General features: G+C 36.3%; 1 protein-coding gene across 5 annotated transcripts in view; it reads right to left on the bottom strand.

Moving 5' to 3' along the window:
- Positions 1-22,574, bottom strand: part of tfb1m (transcription factor B1, mitochondrial) — a 62,008-nt gene that overhangs the window by 23,472 nt on the left and 15,962 nt on the right. For 3 of the 5 annotated variants that reach the window (XM_039748150.1, XM_039748151.1, XM_039748152.1), the window contains exons 2-6: positions 16,943-17,086; positions 12,777-12,928; positions 11,302-11,410; positions 10,550-10,701; positions 4,971-5,090 (exon numbers count right to left, since the gene is read on the bottom strand). In XM_039748150.1, coding sequence (XP_039604084.1) covers positions 4,971-5,090; positions 10,550-10,701; positions 11,302-11,410; positions 12,777-12,928; positions 16,943-17,075 — 666 coding nt within the window. In that variant the 5' untranslated portion in view covers positions 17,076-17,086. Of the gene's footprint in view, positions 1-4,970; positions 5,091-10,549; positions 10,702-11,301; positions 11,411-12,776; positions 12,929-16,942; positions 17,185-22,574 lie in introns of those variants that run through there. The other 2 variants (XM_039748148.1, XM_039748149.1) reach the window with 1 other exon arrangement.

Raw genomic sequence — 22,574 nt, 5'->3', positions numbered from 1 at the left:
GCATTTTCATACCACTATAAATGTACTTTCAAACAGATGAAAGCCTTGCTAAGATGACTGCAAGTAAATGACATGGACATGCACACTATCTGCAAGATTATGGGATTTTGAAAAGGCTCCAGATTTAGCACTACACATGCAAGGCAATGGGAAAATAAAAAATACAGAAGGTCAATTTGTGCTGGAAGATACACCTCGGAGTGAAGCCTATGGGCCAACAGTATGCACGAAGTTTCAGCCTTCAGCATTTTTAATAACATTACAAAACAACAAATAGATAATGGTTTGAAGGACACAAATAAAAAATGAAAGTGTTAATGTACCTTAATATGACTTTACCCCTTTCAAAAAGCTTTTTTTTTTACTAAAGGTGTATCCATCTTTTTGATAAATGCTAAGGTAAAAATAAAGTTTACATTTGTTCCATATTTCAAATGTGTTATTTCTCGAGTTTTGCAAATACTATATAACATGGCATGTTTTCAAGTTAATGAGTACATCATGCCAATTTTGGACTTGACAAGTTTTTCAAAGAATGAGAAGTGTGACTGCAGAATTTTAGAATTCATGGAGAATAACTAGGAAACGTGGGTTCTGTACTATATAGGCAGGCATGTCTTTGCAATTTAATTTAATATACACAATTAAAAGAGTTATTGCATTTAAATTAACTTGAATCCTAAAGTGAAACAAAGGACAATACTGCTGCTGTCAAAAGTTTCTAGCAATCAATAAGAAAAGGGGTACAGATAAAATTGTACGGTTTACCTAGAAAGCTTCACGAAACTATGATCAGAGGCAATTCAGCTTGAGACGTCTGTAAATAATTATTACCGTACAGCTTACAATAATGCATAAGGCACAATATAAATAAATAAAAACTACTAGGGAAGTGTTGCATGATGTTCCATGCCACAATTAAAGTGCAAGTTTGTGCATAGAGTTTTTGTAGAGAGTGGAATGGTTTATTAATACACTTCAGTTGCAATGAATCGTTAAATCATACAACATTTAAAACCACAAATACACAAAACTAAATTAAACACACAGAGTAAAACAAGAAACTGAAAATAGATATGATAATTCAGAGTGCACTCTATCAAAGAAGTGCATCAGCAATGTAGCAATGGAAGCTTTCAGTAGAAAATCCCAATGGGAATAAGAAGGAATGTGACTGCATTATAAATGGCAATGGTACTGGCCTTGATGGATTTGGAGGTGTATTTTATTAAAAGCATATGGTAGTATAGGTGCCTCTTCAACTGAGAAATGGAAATTTCTTTAACCAACATACAATTCGGGATAGACACAACTACCCCCACAACCCTGTTCAGGACTAAGCAGGTTAGAGAATGACTGACTGACATAATTACTGCTGCAACAAAGTAGAAATGAGGTTAGATGCCCTTCTTTTGTACTATAATGTTATTGAACTGTAGTTTTAATACTTTTATTAAAACATTCTAAAGTAAACTAAATGTCATTCAGAAAGGTTTACTTCTATAAGTTCTGTTACTACCACTCAGGCACTGCATAGAACGTATCATTCCAATGAAGTTTTTAAACCAGCCGTTTTTTGTCTTGATTCATGAAATGTACTTGACCAGGTGGATTGAAATTACATAGAAATGGTATTAGAGGAGGTTAAATTTGGTTAACAGCATTGTTCCATGGATTAGAACACTTTATTCCCAACCATTAGCCACTAAATTAAAAAAAAAACCCATGATAGAATGTTACCTTTCTCACCTTAGAGAAGGACTATGTAAGGTTTCACTAGTGTCTTTGAACCTCTGGTCATAAACATAAGAAATCTCCCCCTAACTAAACAAAAAAGACTGGGTAATGTGAATCACCATATTTATTTGAATGAGGATTAAATGATTCTTTACATTCACAGTTTGACCTTGAACGTTCTATTCTTTCCTTTTTGCATTTGAAGTTTATCTGATTAGGATTTCAAATACATTGTACCATTAATTTTCAGAGTAGCTAAATAATGCTATTGTTTCTGGATATTAATAGCCCATGCACACTTTTACTTTTAAAATAGCAGCAAACTAGATTATGCTTTCATTCGCAGGAACTTATTTTTCAAGAAAAGGGACAAACTTAAAAGCATACAAAAGAATTAAGACTCCTTCCATTGTTAAAGAAAAAAATGACTTCCCTAGAACTCTGCCCGTTTCAAAATATCCCTATTTTTATAATAATTCATTTATAAAGTTGTGTCTTCAAACTACACATAAAATTCCTAAATGACATTTGTGAAAACAAAATGGACTGGGCCTACATTTTTTTTACAATAAGAGGTTACCCCTAACATAGATGACTTCTTGAATAATTTATGATTCACAATTACTTAAAAGCATAGAATCATTAGGAGGAGCTGACTTCTTCCTCTCATTCTCCCTGGCTTCTTTTAGTGAGTAGAGAAGAAAGAGAATAGCTACTAAGAAGTGAATCTTAGCAAAATATAGTTTCCTTTGAGCAGTTAAAAATAACTTATTTGCTCATAGCTCTTTTTTGTATTAGGCATACAGACATTGAGGTTAATCTATGAAGAATCTAATTTGCAGACCCATCAGATCTTAGAAAGTTTCTTTCAGACTCTGTAAATATTTTTAAATGTGTATTCAGTGTTCCATACACTCTTCTAAAAGACAAGTGGGGGTTATAATTAAATAATGGGGATTAACAAATTAATACCTCGTCTACACCTGGCCAATAGTCATCTAAGCTAATAATATAATAAAATGCAAAATCAAATCAATCACACACTAAGGAAAACACTTCTGCTATATAAAGGTGTTCTGTAAAATTATACAGTACAACAAATATACATTCCAGCAATGCAGCCAAGAAAAGGACACCTTTGCTGTCATCCAGATGTTAAAAAATGTCCATTTATCTCTGGGGTCCAAGGTGGCTAAGAAATCATCAAACAGGGGCAACCTAATGTGCTAAATGAACATCACAATGTCTACTAGATACAGTGCAGGTGGTATCATGCCCAGGTCTGGAACAAGTTCAGTCATCTTTAGTGATAATGTAAACTTTACATACAATCAGAAAAATCTTATCTGCTTGTGTAAAGGAAAATGCCTCTAAGATAACTGGCTGGAAGACAATGGCCTAAAACATACCAGCAACATAACTAAGGAGACATCTGGAGTAAAAAACTGACAAGGTCTACGATTTTCATTTTATAACTAGAAACAAAAAATGTAAAAAATGAAATATACTGAAGTATATAACATGTTTTTTTTTTCTTGCAACTCATTTTGATAAGAAATCTACCAGCATTCTGCATTGTTTTATCTTGCTTTCACTCCTGTGAAATATCTGATCGTTATCACCTTTTATCTATCCTTATGCACCATTAAACAAATAATTCTATGGATATCACAACTGCATCAGATCAAATCCATTAATGATCAGCAATGACTTTCTGATTTAGACACAAATCAGCCACCCATTCAGGAACCCTGAAGCTTGAATCAAATCACCTATATTTAATGCATACAAGAACAGTACAAAAACTAAATTACAAATTCTCTACTAAATAGAGATCATGTCATCAACTTCCTCTTCAGTTAATCAGCAGGTTACAATATATGGTGTCTTTCTCACAACACGTGACAGATTATCAATTTAGCTAAATTAGACTAATCACTACAAAAGTAAAAGGGACCTGCATGTCTCCTAATAATTAATCCTAAAATGTCAGAATATGATTTTATGCATTACATATGTTAATAGTATCACTTTGTAATTGAGAGAAATTTTAAAACATTCAAAGATTATTTATATCACCTTCATTAAAATCACATTACATGTCATGTAATTTTCTAACACGCTTAATCCATACCAGGGTCACGCCTGGTGCTGGTGCCCATCCTAGCTAGCACAGGGTACAGGAAACAAACCCTGAACAAGGTGCCGATCCATTGCAGGGCTTTATTTATTTAATAACAGAAGCAGTTGTAGTAGTAGTAGTAGTATTACAGTCACATATCCAGATAGAGGTCAGTGAAATTCTTACTGGCATATCCAATATATCTGTGCATAAAGAACAATCATTTTAAAACTTTATAGCTTCTAGTACACAGATTATCTTTAACCCCAAATTTAACATGAACAAAAAATACAGTGCTGGATAAAATAAATCAGTTAGAACCAAAAATATTTACTCCCTCTAATGCTTTTCAGTATAGGAATAATTTGATGCTTAACAGTTTTTAATACACTGCCCCATCCCTAAAATATGCTCTTATATGAGAACAAAATTACACATTTATCACACATTTGTACTTCAATTAAATATAAAAGTAAATATCATAAGAATATATAGTGTTGTATTCATTATCTGCTGTTTATTCGTATTACACTACTGTCACTAGACTGAGAGATATGATACATAAGCAAGAATTTCATTAAACCCTCTAAACTTGACAATAAATCAAACCTGAGCCTGAAGAAAAACTTTACATACAATGTAGATAAATACCTTATTATCTGTATAAACTTTTTCATAAGCCCATCAGAAAACTGTAAAATGCTTTCAAGAGACTCTACATGCTAAAATGTTACTTCTGATGAGTGTGGATCTGAAATGTTTTGCTTGTTGAATATTAAATGCTTACACACGCTGCTAGTTAATCTTTCTGATGCTGTCCATTTGTATAAACCATGCCAGTTTAACTGTGACTTGCAAACTACATGACAAGTACTCAGCTAAGCTCTTTAGTGACATGAAAAGTATTTGCACAACGCTTGCATAGAACATTGTTTTTTTCAAAAGTAAAACGGTCTTTAATTTTGAAAATCAGTCAAGACTGCATGGTTTACATGTGTTGGATGATAAAAGAATAACAGGTAAGAAAAGGACTGTACTATTCTCTTACCACACATTTCAGAAAATATACTAAACACAGTCTTTTGTGTGGATGTTAATTTAAGTATCTTACTTCAGGTTTTGGGACAAAAGCTCGACCCGAAATGGTAAAACAGTTCTTCACCGTGCAGAGATACTGTGCCATGACAGACAGTCTGCTTCTCTGTCTGCTGCCTGTGCTTGCAGTGAGCCGCTGTGAAAGAAAATACATATTTTCAAATAATATATATCTGTCTGAAACAAAACTTATGAAACATAACATTGTTGCAGCGGTAAGGGTTATTCTAACTTTGGTCAACTTAGTTATCCAGTTTCAGAAAATTATTTTATTTTGATATTTACACATTTTAATTTGTAAAGCTATAACTTTCTTGTTATGCTAACACCACACTGACCTATTTAGTATAAGGATATTTGCTCTATATGGCCACTATATATACTCCTTCATGAACTTTACAAAATTAGCTGTTTCTTTACATGATGCATTCAGTCAAACTGTAAAATTTACCAATAAGAGACTTATAATCTACAGTATATTGAATTTTTTAATTCAGATTCTATTTATCAAATGCAACCTTGAAGAGTTTCTAAACTTTTAACACTCTCTCGGTATGTATTTTTCTATTGACTTCTCAGTGATTTCATCATCTTTAATCTAACTCCTGCTCCACATTTTGCAACTTCTCTGATTTTTAAATGAGAGACACTGAAAAACTTTACACTAGTCACATTACCTGTCAAAGACATTTAATTGAATAAGTTTAAAAATCTATATATATAATTCACTAAGGCAAGACACCCATGGAAAGCACGCCGGAAGGGGTGTGGATTAACTAAGCCGCCGACAAGTAAGACGCCCATGGCGCACGCAGGAAGGAGCTACGCCCACCAACTCTAAGACCATTGGATACGACGACAACTCGCAGAACCACACCCACCAACTCGGACGCGACTACACAGGAAAAACGGCGTCATTTATGTATGTTTATGTGCCACATTGACTGTTCATAGAGGCATGTTTCTTGCGGAAGTGAATCGCTATATGCAGCGTATAAAACAGTTTGAGAGGGCTATCCCATGGGATCCTTAAATCAATCCTTTAAAACTGAGGTTAGAACACAATGAAGGAAGCAGTCTTTAAAAACCAATAAGCCCTGTGCCTCTGTTTCATTACCGTCTCACCTGCTTCACCAATGCAGACCCTGCAACAGTCGAGACGCTCTCTCAGCAGCTGACCTTCTCTGTGTCTGACCGGTTCACACAGAGGCGCCACATGACCAGGCAGTGTGTATGCTTCGAGAACGAGGGTGGACACGACAGGACTATCTAAGAAGAGGCATGTTTGTCACAGATGTAAATCGCTGTGTGCGGCGTGTAAAACAGTTTGTTTGTCGCGGATGTGAATCGTTGTGTGCAACGTATAAAACAGTTTTCGAGGGGTTTCCCATGGTCTTAGACTTGGTGGCCGGGTCTCTGTCAGTTGCTCTTGCGACCGGGCACATGACACAGACGTCAACGACTCGAGTGACGAGTTGGAGGTGGGCACATGAGCAGGCAGTGCATACTGAACGAGAATTCAGCACATTAGCATGATGGAGGGAGCGGAATGGACATCCTTCTCCTCTCCTCCCGTTCCACCCTCCGCGCCTGAGCACCGCACGGAAGATTGTGTGTTGGTTTGTTCCGTGCATTGTTACAATGTTGCTTTTCTTGCTGATTTATTACATTACCGAATTTTCAAATGTTAAATTTTCTCCCTGTGCTTAAAAATCATTTAAAAACTGGCCTTATTATGCGCCGTATGGTACGCCGCGGGTTGGCTAGTATTCGATATTTCTTGCCCTACCTGTACCTTTCCTTGGTATCCTTGTGTATCTGTACCTTTCTTGACCAGCCCTTCCTCTCTCAACTCCGCACCCATAAAGCACTTTTCTCATACTTATTATTTTGTCATATTCAGGTTCCTTGCTCACCTCACCTCCTATCTGCTCTTAAATTTCCTGTCTTTTGAAGGGGACTCTCTGAGTGTGTTTACTCCTCCTTGAGTGTCTCATTAGCACTACCCCTTTCTATTATGTCACCAAAGCCAAACTGACCAATCAGATTGTTCATAGGGACTGGACACACACACATAGACAGACTTTATCATTTTATTACATAGTTAGGAACAGATTTTGTAAATAAAAATAATATTGCAGTGCTTCTTTCACACCTTAGGCTAAAAAATATAATGAACTCCGGTTTTATGTCCAAATAAAAACAGCCAAACTAAACTCTTAGAACTAAAGTTCATACTTAAGGTGAAAACGCATTGTTTTTACTAACACTAATATTTTCTCTTGTAGCCACCACATCATTTTATGCTTTCTCACAATTTATGCAAACCAAAATAAACAAACCAGTGGCTGCCTAAACGATCCAGTGTTCTAGGCTAGAATTATCCATCCATCCATTTTCCAACTCGCTGAATCCGAACACAGGGTCACGGGGGTCTGCTGGAGCCAATCCCAGCCAACACAGGGCACAAGGCAGGAACCAATCCCGGGCAGGGTGCCAACCCACCGTAGGGCTAGAATTATGGACCAGGTAATTGTCTGCAAAATTTTTTTCTCCAATTAATGCATGGGTTTTTCTCTGGGTATTCTGGTTTTCTTCTAACATTCCCAAAGAAGTGCAAGTTCAGTCAACTGTTTGCCCTAAATTGGCTCTGTGTAAGTATAAATGTTAGTGTGTACTTGAGTGGGCATTGTGACAGCCACATGTCTCAATTTGAGTTACTTTCAGTCCTGCACCAAATTCAACATTAGGCTACAGCTCACCACGACCCTGAATTAGGCTAAGCAAGCTTGAGAATACTAAGTTGTCACATTAATAAAAACAAAACAGTTTTTGTTTTTGTCATGATATGAATGATGAGAAAAAAAGTCAATTAAGTCAACAACTAGAAATGAAAGGAAATTTGGATCATGAAAAAGGCCATTGAGGCTCTTTTTGAAGTGATCCATTGAATGGCTAATACTTTGACTAACACTGCTGTGTACATAAAAGTGAAACACTTTTGTCTCTGCAAATGTATTAAAAAGTTATTGTAAAAGTTATTTAGGTAAAAGATTTAAAACTTTGTAACAACTGATTATCTTCTTACTTTCTAAACAGAAAAACAATCACTACTGCTACATATCATATATTCTCCCGGCTCCTAATGTATTAATAGATTTATTTATGTAAGGTAACGCAGCACAGTGATGCAGTGGCAAACACTACTGCTTTGTAGCTATGCAGAGCTTGGTCTGAATCTGTGTACATTCTCCATATGTCTGCTTGGGTTTTCTTCCCACACCCTAAAGACGTGTAACCTAGGTTAACGGAAGAGTCTAAGCCGGGCTTGTATGAACGAGTGTGGGTGGTGTCTGTGAAAGCCCTGCGGTGGGTTAGCGCCTCATCTACAGGGAGTGCAGAATTATTAGGCAAGTTGTATTTTTGATGATTAATTTTAATATGGAACAAACACAGTGCTATCAGTCAATCCAAAATGTTAATAAACCTGAAACCTGAATGTTTCACAACGGAAATGTGAGTGTGAACATCATCAGGGGAATACATATGTGTGCACAATTATTAGGCAACTATTAGTGTGCAGATTTATTATGCAACTAAAGGAAAAATGAAAATTTTCCCATCTCACTTGTTTATTTTCATCTGTTATAGTGAGAATAATAAACAAACACCTCAAAATTTACAAATAAACATCTCTGACATTTCAAAAAAAATAAATCAATCAATGAATGACCAATATAGCCACCCTTCTTTCCAATAACAGTCATAAGCCTTTCCATTCATGGAGTCTGTCAGTTTCTTGATCTGTTGACGATCAGCTTTTTGTGGAGCAGTGACTACAGCCTCCCAGACACTCTTCAGAGAGGTGTATTGTTTTTCTCCCCCGTAAATCTAGCGTTTAAGAAGTGCCCACAAGTTCTCGATAGGGTTTAGGTCAGATGAGGAAGGGGGGCCATGTCATTATTCCTTCATCTTTAAGGCCTTTACTGGCTGGCCACGCAGTGGAGAACTTCGATGCAAGTGATGGAGCATTGGCCTGCATAAAAATCATGGTCTTTTTCCTGTATCACTGTTTGAAGAAAGTGTCTTCAAAAACTGGCAGTAGGTTTGGGAGTTGATTTTGAGTTCATCTTCAATGCAAAAAGGTCCAACTAGCTCATCTTTAAAAATACCAGCTCATACCAGTACCCCACCTCCAAGTTGGAGTGGAGCTCTGTGCCCATTACTGATCCACAGGTCCATCCGTCTGGTCTATCAAGAGTCACTCTCATCTCATCGGTCCATAAAACCTTTGAAAAAAATCTGTCTTCAGATATTTCTTGGCCCAGTTTTGACGTTTCAACTTATGTTTCTTGTTCAGTGGTGGTTGGGTTTCAGCCCTCCTTACCTTGGCCATGTCTTTGAGCACTGAATACCTTGTACTTCTGGGCACTCCAGGTAGGTTGCAGCTCTGGAATATGAAAGTACTGGAGGATAATGGGTTCCTGGTAGCTTCACGTTGATTCTTCTCAAATCTTTGGCAGCTAATTTGCGTCTTTTGTTCTCAACACGTTTCTTGCGACCCTGTTGACTATTTGCAACAAAATGTTTGATGGTTCTGTGATCACACACCAATATCTTAGCAATTCCAAAAGTGCTGCATCCCTCTGAAATACTTTTTACAATTTTTGACTTTTCAGAGTCAATTAAATCTCTTTTTTGGCCCATTTTGCCTGAGGAAAACTAGCTGCCTAATAATTCTGCACACCTTGATATAGGGTGTTGATCTCCTTAGGCCACACCCTCCCTCATTACACAAATACACATCACCTGATGTGCTTAAATCCAATAAGCATTCAAGTTAATACAGCTTGGAGTTGGAATATACACATTAAAAATGATGATATGGTCAAAATACTCACTTGCCTAATAATTGTGCACACAGTGTATTGCTGGTTACTCCCTTGCACTTGTTGCTATTGGAAAAGGCTCCAGTCTCTCTGACCTTGAACTGGACTGAGCGGGTTTCTACAATGAATTAATGTATACTGTGTATGTTATTAATGTACAGAAATAAATAAAGGCAAAAAATTGTATTTCGCATTGAAGCTTTTAATTTGTTAGAATAACTTTTCAGCATGCACATTTTCCATTCCTATGTACTATTATGTTTGTGACTACTTTTGAGTGAAAAAAAAAATACTAGAAATAGTTTCTTTCACTTAAATGAAAAATATCCTTCACAGTTCTCTGGATGGAAAACTCCATTACCTACAGTATCTTTTACTTTTAACCATTTAAGTATATCAAAATATTAAATATAGTCAGCATATGTAAAAACAGTTTAACATAATCTGTACAATTTAAAATTAAAATTATAGGAAAATAACATCATATTTCTATAGATATAAAATTTGTAAACATTTGCATGGATAGAAAGAATCAGGATTTTAAAGATGTAAAAATGAGAAAATATATTCAATAGAATTAATAATCCCGACACAGATTGATATTCGAAAAGATTACATACTGAAAACATAAAATATGTAACTGCTTTCTAAATGAGACATCAATCTTATTTCAATACTTTATGAATGTTCTATAAATAATTATTACCTCAGCTACTTCTTTTTGAAATGTGAGGGTCAGCTGAGTGCGTCCAAACACAAAAGGTCCATCTTTGTTAGCAATATTTTCAAGCCATTTGATGATTAAAGGAGTAGAAACACTGAAAGGCAAATTTCCAATAATGTGCAAATCTGGGGGATCTATGAACAAAAAGTCAAAATGAAATACAAGTTCAAAGGTAATAATCTGTTAAGACACTTACATAAAAATGGATATAAACTGAGAAAATTATTGTGGAGAGGCAGATAGCTAGTCTTCTCAAAAAATATTAAAATGTGAAATATTCCTACAATAAACAAAGCAAACAAAAAAAAATGAATCTTTAAACATAATACAAAATAATTTTTTTAGTCCCACTTAATCCAATTCAGAGTTATCCCGGCAACATTGTGTGCAAAGTAGGAACTGGCACTGGACAGGGTGCCAGGCCACACACACACACAACTTACAATCATTAATTAACCAAACACACTTTTCGGATGTTGGAAGAAAACTGGAGTACCCAAAGAAAGCCCACAGCAACACAGAAAAAAATGTGCAAAGTACAGGTAGACAACGGCCAAATGTGATATTCAAGCCCAGGAAGCAGGATTCCATGAGGTAATAGCACTAATAGAAAAAAATTAAAGATTTAAAATGCCAATCAAAAAGGAAATGAGTCATAAGCTTTATATGAAAAAAATGATATATCATGTGTTATTTGATATTAAAATAGTGAAATAACTATCACTTAAACTCACCGTCATCCCATGTTTTAGCAATATGTCTTGGGAAGCCCCTTTCCATTTTAAAGGATAGTATATCACCATGAATAATTCTTAATTTGCCTGGAGCTGCTTCAGCCAATAACTGTAATAAGAGAACAGTGGATTTAAAAATGTAAAAATGTGAATTCAGAAAGAACTTAAAAGTTAGCATCAATACTATGAAATTATTTTAAAGTTTATCCCAAAAAAAGGTATTGTACAGTTCTCATATGTGTCCCACATTGATGTTAAAATGTTGCTTACAAAATTAATTTACTTGCAATAATTGTTTCAAACTTTAAAATGGCAAAAGGCACAAATTTACATTTGTGCACAAAAGGGCATCAACCAAAATTCAGAATCTGAACAAACAGCCATTGCTTTCAGCAGCAAACCCTGAGGGCCAGCATGTCCAAATGTAAGGAGGAACGTGGGAGCAGTGTCTGCAGTTTCCTGTGTGCATTGTGACCAAAAGGGCAAACACTGACTGCTTTGTCCAGAGAGGCTAAGCAGTGGCCCCTTGCCAGAAGTGAAGTGCGTCTAATAACATACTGTAGTTTCTGTTTGATACAGCAACAGCTTCTGCTAAACAGGCTTCCCAGTTCCCAATTTCACATGGGACAGGCACAATTAGAAAAGTTAATTCTGTGCGAAGCTGATAACTGTGCAAAGTTACAGAGCGCCAGAAAATTTTGGAGCTCTCATGCCTCACAATGGGTAAAATCTTCAGGAGACAACGCCTTGTATTTTGGTATGCACCTTCCTATTATATTCATGAGAAGTATGAAATTTAACAGGCCAGCCTGGCTGCCTGAAAGAGTGTTCTCTGCTGTGAGATGCCACTGCCAAGTTTTACTGTGTGTTTGTGGTAAGAAAATAGGGTATAGAAAATAGTGGGATTTCTTTAGCACAACACACTGAACATGTATTCATGCAGGTAAACATAACTACTATCCAGCAAACCATGCATTAAATCTTCAATGTTTCTGGAAACCTGGGTTCACTTCCCAGGTCCCCCCTGCGTGGAGTTTGCATGTTCTCCCAGTGTCTGCGTGAGTTTCCTCCGGGTGCTCTGGTTTCCTCCCACAGTCCAAAGACTTGAAGGTTAGGTGCATTGCCGATTCTAAATTGTCCCTAGTGTCTGCTAGTGCGCGTGTCTGTGCCCTGCGGTGGGCTGACGCTCTGCCCGGGGTTTGTTCCTGCATTGCGCCCTATGATGGCTGGGATTGGCTCCAGCAGACCCCTGTGACCTTGTGTTAGGATATAGTGGGTTGGAAAATGACTGACTGACTGTTTCTCTGTTTAGCTGTGATCCTTTATTTCTTTTATTTCACATGGACAAAATCTCTGAGGGTGCGGAAAACCTGCAAACCCTATTAATTAATTTATATTATGGATTGTCTGATTCCTTAAATAACCCAAAAAGCACAAAAAACAGAATTATAAAAAAAGATGAACAACTGGGTCACCTGTAAACCTGGTATAAATCTAGTATCTTTTTCAACTACAAGAAGTTCAGCTGCACCAGCATTCAGAATTGATCTTGTTATTCCTCCAGGACCAGGACCAACTTCGCAGACATAAGAGTTTTGCAGTTTTCCTGCCTGTCTAACAATTTTATCTGTTGCAGAATACAGAATACAGAAAAGACAAAAGATAAATATAATGAGAATTTCCACAGCAGAAATGTAAGAAAAAAGCCCCAATATACCAAAATAATCACAGATTATTTTACATGTGCATTTTAAAGAACATTAAAACATATGTTGTTTAATAAATATTTAAGAAAAAAAGTATGGAGTGCTGCATACAAGCCATCTACACTCACTGGCCACTTTTTCTAGGTACACCTGTTCAACTGTATGTTAATTCTAATATCTAATCAGCCAATCACATAACAGCAACTCAGCATGTAGACATTGTCAAGACAACCTGGTGAGGTTCAAACTGCGCACCAAAATGGGGAATAAAGGTGATTTAAGTGACTTTGAACATGGCATGGTTGTTGGTGCCAGATGTGCTGGTCTGAGTATTTCAAAAACTGCTAATTTACTGGGATTTTCACGCACAGCTATCTCTAGGATTTACAGAGAATGGTCCAAAAAAGTGAAATATTCAGTATGTGGCAGTCATCTGGAACAGAAAAGAAAATGTCTTGTTGATGCCAGAGATCAGAGAAAAATGGCCAGATAGGTTGGAGGTGATGGAGAGGCAAAAGTAACTCAAATAACCACTCACAGCCCAACCAGGTACTGGCAAGGTTTACCTTAAAAAGTGGCCAGTGAATGTATATAAGTGCTACAGTGTACCAGCCAATTTTCTAATTAATAAAGAAAAAGTGGCCTCACACCTTTTGCACTCGTCGAGGCAGATTTTTTTTTCTTCTAGTGTACATATCTTAAATTGGACTGTATAATCCTAATATAAACACAAAGTAGCCAATTACTAGTCTAGGTATTATGGTCATCTGGTCTGGTTATCTGCCCAGATATCAAGCATAATACCTAAGAAAGGATGTGAGAAATGAATAATTTTATTCATTCATTAATTCACATATTTTTGCCAATTCTTTTTAGTGTTTGAAGGGGACCAGAAACTCTCAGCAACAATGAGTGCAAGAGAGTTATCATGCCTGTAAGAGACACCAGTCTCTTACAAAGCATACTTACACCCACTCACACTGGTCTAATTGCACGTACTGTACATCATCTCTGAAGTGTGAGAAGAACTCATACGCTCAAGAGAAACTAAGGTGATTACAAGCAGAACATGAAAACAACACACAGTTACTAGGAGAGTAAACGAACAAAGGTCCTTGCACCCTAGTTTAATATTATGCATGGAATAAAATCTTCAGACTTGTCCACCCTTTAATATTTATATTTTATCATTATCAATGTTTAGGCACAAACGCACAAATTTGAAAATGCACAAAAACACTGACCACCCTATATAGAGTCTACAGAAATGGAAGACCCTTCTGAAATATCTGACCTTTTTGTTTGGTCTACATTCCATACTTTAAAATAAGTATACTTTCCACTTATTTACATTTCAGACTCTATATATCTATACAAGGAAAATATTTTAATATAAGAAAAACAATTGCAAAATTGTAATTGTATACATATAGACCCACAAACAGTGCCTTGTTAAAGCATTTTGATCCCAAAACAATTTTCAAATGTTGATGGATTATAACTGATTCTTTTTCATCTTGCTCTAGTTTGTACTTTCACTGTAAATTCACTTACTCAAGAACACAAAATGTATTTTAAAGACAAAATGGAAATGTGAGAGTAACGAGACTTCCATGCCCTGGTAGCTATAAGTTTTCACATTTCGTTGAAACTGCCATACCGTACAAATACAGTAATCACTTTACCAACTGCCTCATTTACATGATCTAAGCAAAAACTCCTGTCTGCTTTGGTCAAACAATAAAGGACTGAAATCGAAAACTGAAGACATTCTAAAGAATTCAAGAGATAAAGTGAAGAATATATATGGATTTTGAAGACACTATAAAACTGTATCAAAATGTTTAGGTCATTATCTGAACAATGTTGGCTTTTACAATACTGCTTGAGCAAACTTATGGAAAAATAAAAAGCAGAGGAGGACTAAATGTAACGCTCAAAGATTTTGGATATTCTTTGGAATATCGTGAAGACAATCATTAATAATAGTAATGCATTGAATGCTGTTTAATTATATCCTGTTTAGTCCAATTCTAATATTTAGGTTTTAAAATTAATGTCTGTACTGTAGATCTGCTGATAAATAACTATTTTCCTTTAACATTTTCACCTTGAATATACATCGGCTCAATGGTGAAGTGGGAGTGCAGCTGCCTAACAATAAGGAGAATTGGGTTCACATCCCAGGCTCTCCCTGCAGGGAGTTTGCATGTTCTCCTTGTGTCTGCGTGGATTTCCTCACACTGTCCAAAGACCTGCATGGCAGGTGATGCTATGTTGGACAGGGGTTGTGTGTGTGCTTATCCTGTAATGAACAGGCACCCTATCCAGAGTTTGGTCCTGCATTTCCCTCTATGTGATAAGCTCCAGCAACCTCACACAGTGAACCAGGTCTGGGTTTAGTGGATTAAAAAATGAACTGACACAACTTTGAATATAAAAGTTTCTAAAAATTTAGAATTTGTCAACATATATGTGCAGACCTCATGCCCTCACATTATTTTCTTAGGGTTTATAAGCAGAATAAGCTTCATTAGTTTTTTTACAAGAGTAAATTAGATTAGAATAAACTTTACTAATTCCATTCAAAGCATTGTATCCATGTTTTGATGGCTATCCCAGGGGCAATCATGTATTTTCAGGGTGTATATGCTTTGGCAAAGCAAGGAATTGTGAATAAACTGTAATCAGAAAACAGAAATAATACTATGCATTAAATGTAAAATGGGTGGCACAGTGGGTAGCGCTGCTGCCTCGCAGTTAGGAGACCCGGGTTCCCTTCCTGGGTTCTCCCAGCGTGGAGTTTGCATGTTCTCCCCGTCTCTGCATGGGTTTCCTCCTGGTACTCCGGTTTCCTCCCACAGTCCAAGACATGCAGGTCAGGTGCTTTGGCGATCTTAAATTGTCCCTAGTGTGTGCTTGGTGTATGTGTGTGTGTGTGAGCACGTGCCCTGCGGAGGGCTCATGCCCTGCCTGGGGTTTGTTTCCTGCCTTACGCCCTGTGTTGGCTGGACCCTCGTGACCCTGTAGTTAGGATATAGCGGGTTGGATAATGGATGGATGGATTAAATGTAAAAAGAAGACTTGGCTGAGGACAAAAAACAACATGCATATCTGTCTGGGAATTACTTATACATTGTTTAATATTAGTTAGCTGTGTCTTATTTGTGCTAGTGTCCCCTTGCTTCTCACTGTAAACTTACCTAATTTTGTAAGTGGTGCTTCTGGTAAATGGCAAGAAACTGTGAAATGAAAACTAAAGAACATTCTAAGAAAGTCAACAGATAAAGTGATAGATAATATGCATGGATTAGGAAGATGGAATATTGATAAGTCATCTGAATGTCTTAATGTTATAGAGAGACTCTCTGGAAACATTTGTTATATCAGTCCTCAATCATTGCAAACAAATAACCTAAACAAACTTCAGTGGTATCTTGATTTCTTTTTACTTTTCAAAACTAACAAATAACAGTATTTGTTCATCTTGTTTATTAAATGATTGCAATTTGACAAAAACAACTTAGAAGCATTGATTAATGAGGTCTGCGAAACACATATGAAAATGAACACCAGAGGACATAGTAGCTCTCAAAGATTCATACACTATGAAGTTTGTATTTAATTCAGGGTGATTATCTCAATTTATTGTTAAGACTCGTAAAGCAAACTAGAATCAAATGGTACTTTGCACTACAGAAAGGAAATTGGTGATGATTTCTTATTGGTTAGACTTCAATAGTCATGTGAAAAATAAATGAAGTGGTATTGTAGTATTATAGCTTTTTATTGCCATTAAACAAGTTAAATTACACTGCCTAACTTTAGTAGTATTAAGTTTAAATTTCAAACTGTACCACATGTGGCATTCCAAAAATATAAACAGAAAGATACCCCAAAGACTTGCAGCTTATAAAAAAAAAAGACAGTCTTGCCTGTTAGTCTTAAGTCAAGGAGGAAGTTTTGTGACAATTGCTTTTCTGCTCTCAAATTATACAGCTTAATGATTTCTCCAATTGTAGGCAGTGGGGGTAAACGGAAAGAAGCAATTTTGCCAGATGCTGCCATGCTGCTTTCACCTATAAAATAAAATTGGAACAATAAAGTTAATGAAAAGCATCTGAAAACATTCATTAATTGAACAGAAGAATACTATAACACTAAAGGTCATTACTGGTACAGAATTATATCTAACAAGACTTACCATTAATTTTAAATGCAAACATACAGTACGCAAATTCCAAAAACATGTACAGTAGTACTAACATAAGTTCATAACAGATGGTAAACAGGATATTTACATGGCACTCTAGTTTAATATTAATCAAAAGATAAACTACAAGCAAAAAAAAACACTACAAACTGCTATGATTTTTGCACTAATTTTTATTTGATTACAAAAAGAGGAGGATAAGAAAGTAAAACAATTTCATATATAAATTTGAACTCCCCGGGCACTCTTCAACCCATCACACAACTATATAAAGAAAATGGAGTATAAATTAATAAAACATGCCGGTCACTGAAAAAGCCCAAAAGCCCACACATGTAACTGAGTGAGAGAAAAGTTAATTTTACAAACTGAGTTGAATCTGTCATCCATGACTTATTCACAGAAATGCTGTCTCCACACTTGCTGATGGTTTGAGCCACTACACCACTGATCCGAGTGGCTGACAATTCTAAATGAGCAAGGTTGTACAAAGAAGACGACCAGATAGGGAAAGTTACAAGGTTACATCAGGAAGCTAGAAGAACTTTGGCTATTATTGTAGCTATTGAAATAATGTGCTGTTGTTAACACGAAAAGTGAGTTGAGAAATATGATAAGATTGATAATGATAGGACAGAAAGGAATAGAGAGAGACAAAATGGAGGATAGAGCAAGAGCAACTAAGGCCCAAAGTCCTGAAATAGTGGGATATTCCCCAAACATGTGGAAAAAGGGAACACTGGTGACAGACTGGGTCAGGAGCTAAACCCATTAAGAAATGCATTCTAGGATAGTGATGAAATTCTAAAAATAACATTATATTGCATGTGCTGATGATTAGAATTTCTGGAGGAATTTTTATGTTTTTAGAAATCGCGTTCCAACACAATGGAGTTGACAGGGAAAATAAGTCTGCAGTACTCTGGTTTTCCACCCACTTTCACAAGATACACATGTTAGGTGAACTGGTGTTTCTAAACTAGCTCTATATTTGATTATTCACAGCAACACCCCTATCCACTGTGTTGTCCCCAAACTGCTTTTGAAATGTAGGAATTTAGGTTGTTTTTAACTATTTTTTGTAATAATAATTTTACTGACTTTGTCAGAACGCATACAACACAAATTACTAACACATATAGCACTACCCCGATTCAGATCGGATTCCTCTTCCTCTACCCATCTAAAGTACAAAGAAAGTGAAAGAGGAAGTAATCACTAAGATATACACACATTTCAAAATTATTAATAATGGATTAAATTACATGAAGACAATACTGATAAATACAACATCTTCCTGACTGAAAATAATTGTTAGTTTTAAGACAGACGTAAAACTCAATCCAATTGATAGTCTAGGAAATATTTTATGTTTCTGATTCTGTTCAAAATTTAGGGTTTTATAATTCTTAAAGAATTAAGATTAAAAGACAGTTGAAGGAAAAAAAAAAAAGACAGACTGCACAACATAAAGAGTAATATTGACCAGCACTTCAATTTCCTCACTTATAACTAAAAATTATGTTATTAAGTAATAGCCAACACAAATCTAAGTGCAGTAGATAAGCCAAGAGATGCTGTGTTTGGGTAAATTTTTGTCCATGCTAAATAGAGATTTATGGTTTTAATATGGAAAAACTTTTTTTAATAGGGAAAACTGATTTACTGAATTATAACAAAGTAAAACAATTTCATATATAAATTTAAACTCCTCCCACTGGTGCACAACTCAACCCATCCCAGCTCAGACACAAGGCACATATCATCTGTAAAATATTGAAGAGAGACTGAAGGTAGGCTAGTAAAACTACATTTGGGTTTGGCTAATATAATTTCACAATTACAATTAACCATGCACTTCAAAATTCTTTAATGCCACTTACTTTGAAACATAACTTTCACTTGTATACATATGTCATATGTACTCAGTACAATGAAAGTCTTATTCTGTGAGTCCTATAGCAATAAATAAGAATACAGAGCAGCAGACAAGAATACACAACAATAAACAAAAACGATTCAATGTAAGCTTTGTAGGTACATGGTCTCAAGAAGGACTTCCATCCTCCAGACACAAACTAGCCTGCAGTGCTTAGGGGAGCAGCAGTGGATGGGTTTTATTTACAAGCCTGTTGGCATAAGGGAGAATGTCTTACATCTTTGTTGTTCTAGCTGCTATACTCTTGTAGCATCTCCCTGATGGTATCAGTATGAACAGTTCATGTTGTGGGTGGACTGTGTACTTAATAATGTTAGGGGTCCTCCAGAGAATTCTGGTATTAAAGATGTCCTCTAGTGTAGGAAGTGTTGTTCCAATGATATTTTGTGCCAATTTTGCCACCTGCTGTAGAGTCTTGCGGTCCCATGCTGTACTGTACCCAAACCGGACTGTGATGGAGTAGGTCAGGAAACTCTCAATTGTGCACCTTTAAAAGTTGCTGAGGATAGTGCTTGGCGTGAGAAATTTTTCAGCTTTCTCAGAAATTAGCAACACTGCCGGGCTTTCCCTGCCAGTTCTGAAATGTTGTAGGTCCAAGTGAGATCCTCAGAGATGTTAATGCCAAGAATGTAAATGTGGCCACTTTCTTCACCACAATCTCTCCCATGTACAGTGGTGGGTGCTGTCCTCTGTTCCTCCGTGTATCAATAACCATCTCCTTCATTTTGCTGGTGTTAGAAAGAGATTATTGCCCTGACACCACTTCACAAGGCCAGCCACTTCCATTTGCCAATTATTCTTTGGGTACTTTATATATGTGTTTGCTGTATATGGTAATATCTGGCTTGTGAAGGTACCATGGTGCGATGGTTAGCACTGCTGAATCACAGATACATCATCCTATGCCTGGTTGTAGTCTATGTGGGTTATTCTCCAAACACTCTGGTTGCCCTCCCATGATTCCAAGTTATTCATGTTTGGGTGTGTGTTAGTGAACCTGCAGAAGACTGCTGCTTTTCCACAGGTAGTTCCTACTTTTTCACACATTGCTAATGGAATGACCTTCACTCTTGCCTACTCTGAGCAGAAAGTGAATGGTGCTACTCTTTATAACATAACATTTTTAAACATAAGGTAAAATATAAATAACTTAGTAAATATTTTGCATCTATATACAGTAATTGCCATCATCTTCTTTGCTTTAAGGACACTAAGGGCTTTTACTGCACTTGATCAAGTTTCCAAGGGGCAGTACATTGTGATGCAATCGTTTAAATTAATGCAGTCAAGTCAATGCCAAAGAAAACATTTGGAAGGTATATTAGACATATATAAACGAAAGACCTGTGTTTGTGTGTGTGTATGGAGCAGTCCACAGCTAATGCTCAACCACAGCCACAGGATGGTGCATGCATGCATCTCACTTCTCAGTACGAAAGACCTGTGTGCAGCAAACGCTGCAGCGCAACAACAACATCATCCTATTGACATAGATGAAGAGACACAATCACCATCGCTCAGCAATGTGCAAGTGAAACACCTCAGCAATGGAGAGCAAGGCTTGAAATCACTTAAAATATTGTGGATCTAGAGGCATTTTCTCAAGACAGATTACTAGGACTTGTGCCAACGATACGGCTAAGATATGGTATCGCCAGTGTTTTCTTATGAATGCCAGTGGGGCAGCAAGCAGCCAGTGGGTCCACATCCTCTGCAATGGGTAATTCTTAAGAATACCTGGTGCCTCTCCAAGTTAACGAACATAGTAAAACTGCTAGGGAGTCTTCAGTTTGCCTTTTGTCCTGAAGCCCATATGCAGTTAGTTCCAAAGTATTTTACTTTGGTTCTTAATACTTATCATAGCTTATCCATGTAGTCCATGTAACTCAAGTGGAATGATCTTACTGCAGAGAATAGCCTGATTAATCAACTGAGTCCTTGGAGTTCTCCTTTAGCTTGAATGGCTAAGCCAGCTGCTTTTCACACTCAGTAGCAGATAGAACCAGAAGATCAGTAGAAACATGGCCTATGAGATGCCATGGCGAACTCACATACTGTACATAAGCACCACAGTTTCTGTTGTCTTAAAACTTCATACTTCTAGGTTATAGTAAATTATTTTCCTAGGCAAGTGTCCTATTTGACTAAATACTTTAATACCACAAATCCCAACACAATGATATTGTTAATTCCTGCTTAAAGTATCACAGTTTTACAGAGGGACTATTTTCCAAGAGATACACAGTAAACCTAACATTAGCACTGCTCATTTAGAGCTCTAGAAACCTGGGTTAATTTCTCTAAATGGATATTGTTTATGTAAAGTCTGTACTTTTGCTGGTGGAGGGAAGAGTGGTATTGGTAAAAGAAAACTGAATAGAGATTTGTATGCATGTGATAAACAAAAATGTAGTTCTATTTATAGCACCTTGGACTTTTTGGAGCCAGGAAAAATAAAAGCTATTACATGGGTATTGTTTTGCTATGTATGCTTGTACCTCATGATTAACTTCCTTTGTTTGTAAAAAAAAAAAAAAAGGCCTAATTTTTATGTTTGTATTTTGTTTTTAGTACAATTATTGTAATGCATAGTAAAATTATATTATGCATCTATTAAGTTATATATTTTTTTCAGAATCAGATATTTTAACACAGCAATGAAAATAAAGCATGTAACAATACTTAAAAAACAAGAAATCAGTATTTCAAAAACATTTATGCATAACTGAACTGGCAGTACCTGGTTTGGTTACTTGAACTTTGATTAAAGTTCTGCTGGGACACTAATTACTAGACTCTATATGCCATCATATAACAAAGATGTGTTTGGAAGGTCAAGAAATTGTGTATATTTGAACTTTAAATTCAACTTTAAGTGCTCTAACTGTGGTGTGATAGAAGTGTATGTTGCCACGGGTTCTACAGTAGCTTTTGTTAACTAAAAAATGTACATTAATATTTACTTTTTATTGATTTATTGATAACTGATTTTAAAGATTAAAAAATGTAACATTTCTGCCCATGGTGAAGATTATAACACTGGGTTTTACCAAAGCAAATCCCAAATTCTAGATAATTTCATTATCAGTGCAAAAACATGTATTGGATGAGAGGAGCATTGCATGACTATCGCCACAAATAGTTATGAGCAGGTAGGGTCTGAGCATGCAATACACATACAAATGAAATGGAAAAATAAATAGCATTTTTTTGTAACATAAAAAGAACTGTATCACACAGGACCCTCCATTTATCCATTGTCCAACCCGCTATATTCTAACTATAGGGTCACGGGGGTCTGCTGGAGCCAATCCCAGGCAATACAGGGCGCAATGCAGAAAACAAACCCTGGGCAGGGTGTCAGCCCACCACAAGGCATGCACACAAACACACAAACCAAGCACACACAAATGGA

This window comes from Polypterus senegalus, chromosome 3, assembly GCF_016835505.1.
Source record: "Polypterus senegalus isolate Bchr_013 chromosome 3, ASM1683550v1, whole genome shotgun sequence".
Lineage (NCBI taxonomy): Eukaryota > Metazoa > Chordata > Cladistia > Polypteriformes > Polypteridae > Polypterus > Polypterus senegalus.
Note: the sequence above shows the minus strand (reverse complement) of the source record. Positions and strands in the feature narration are given on the sequence as shown.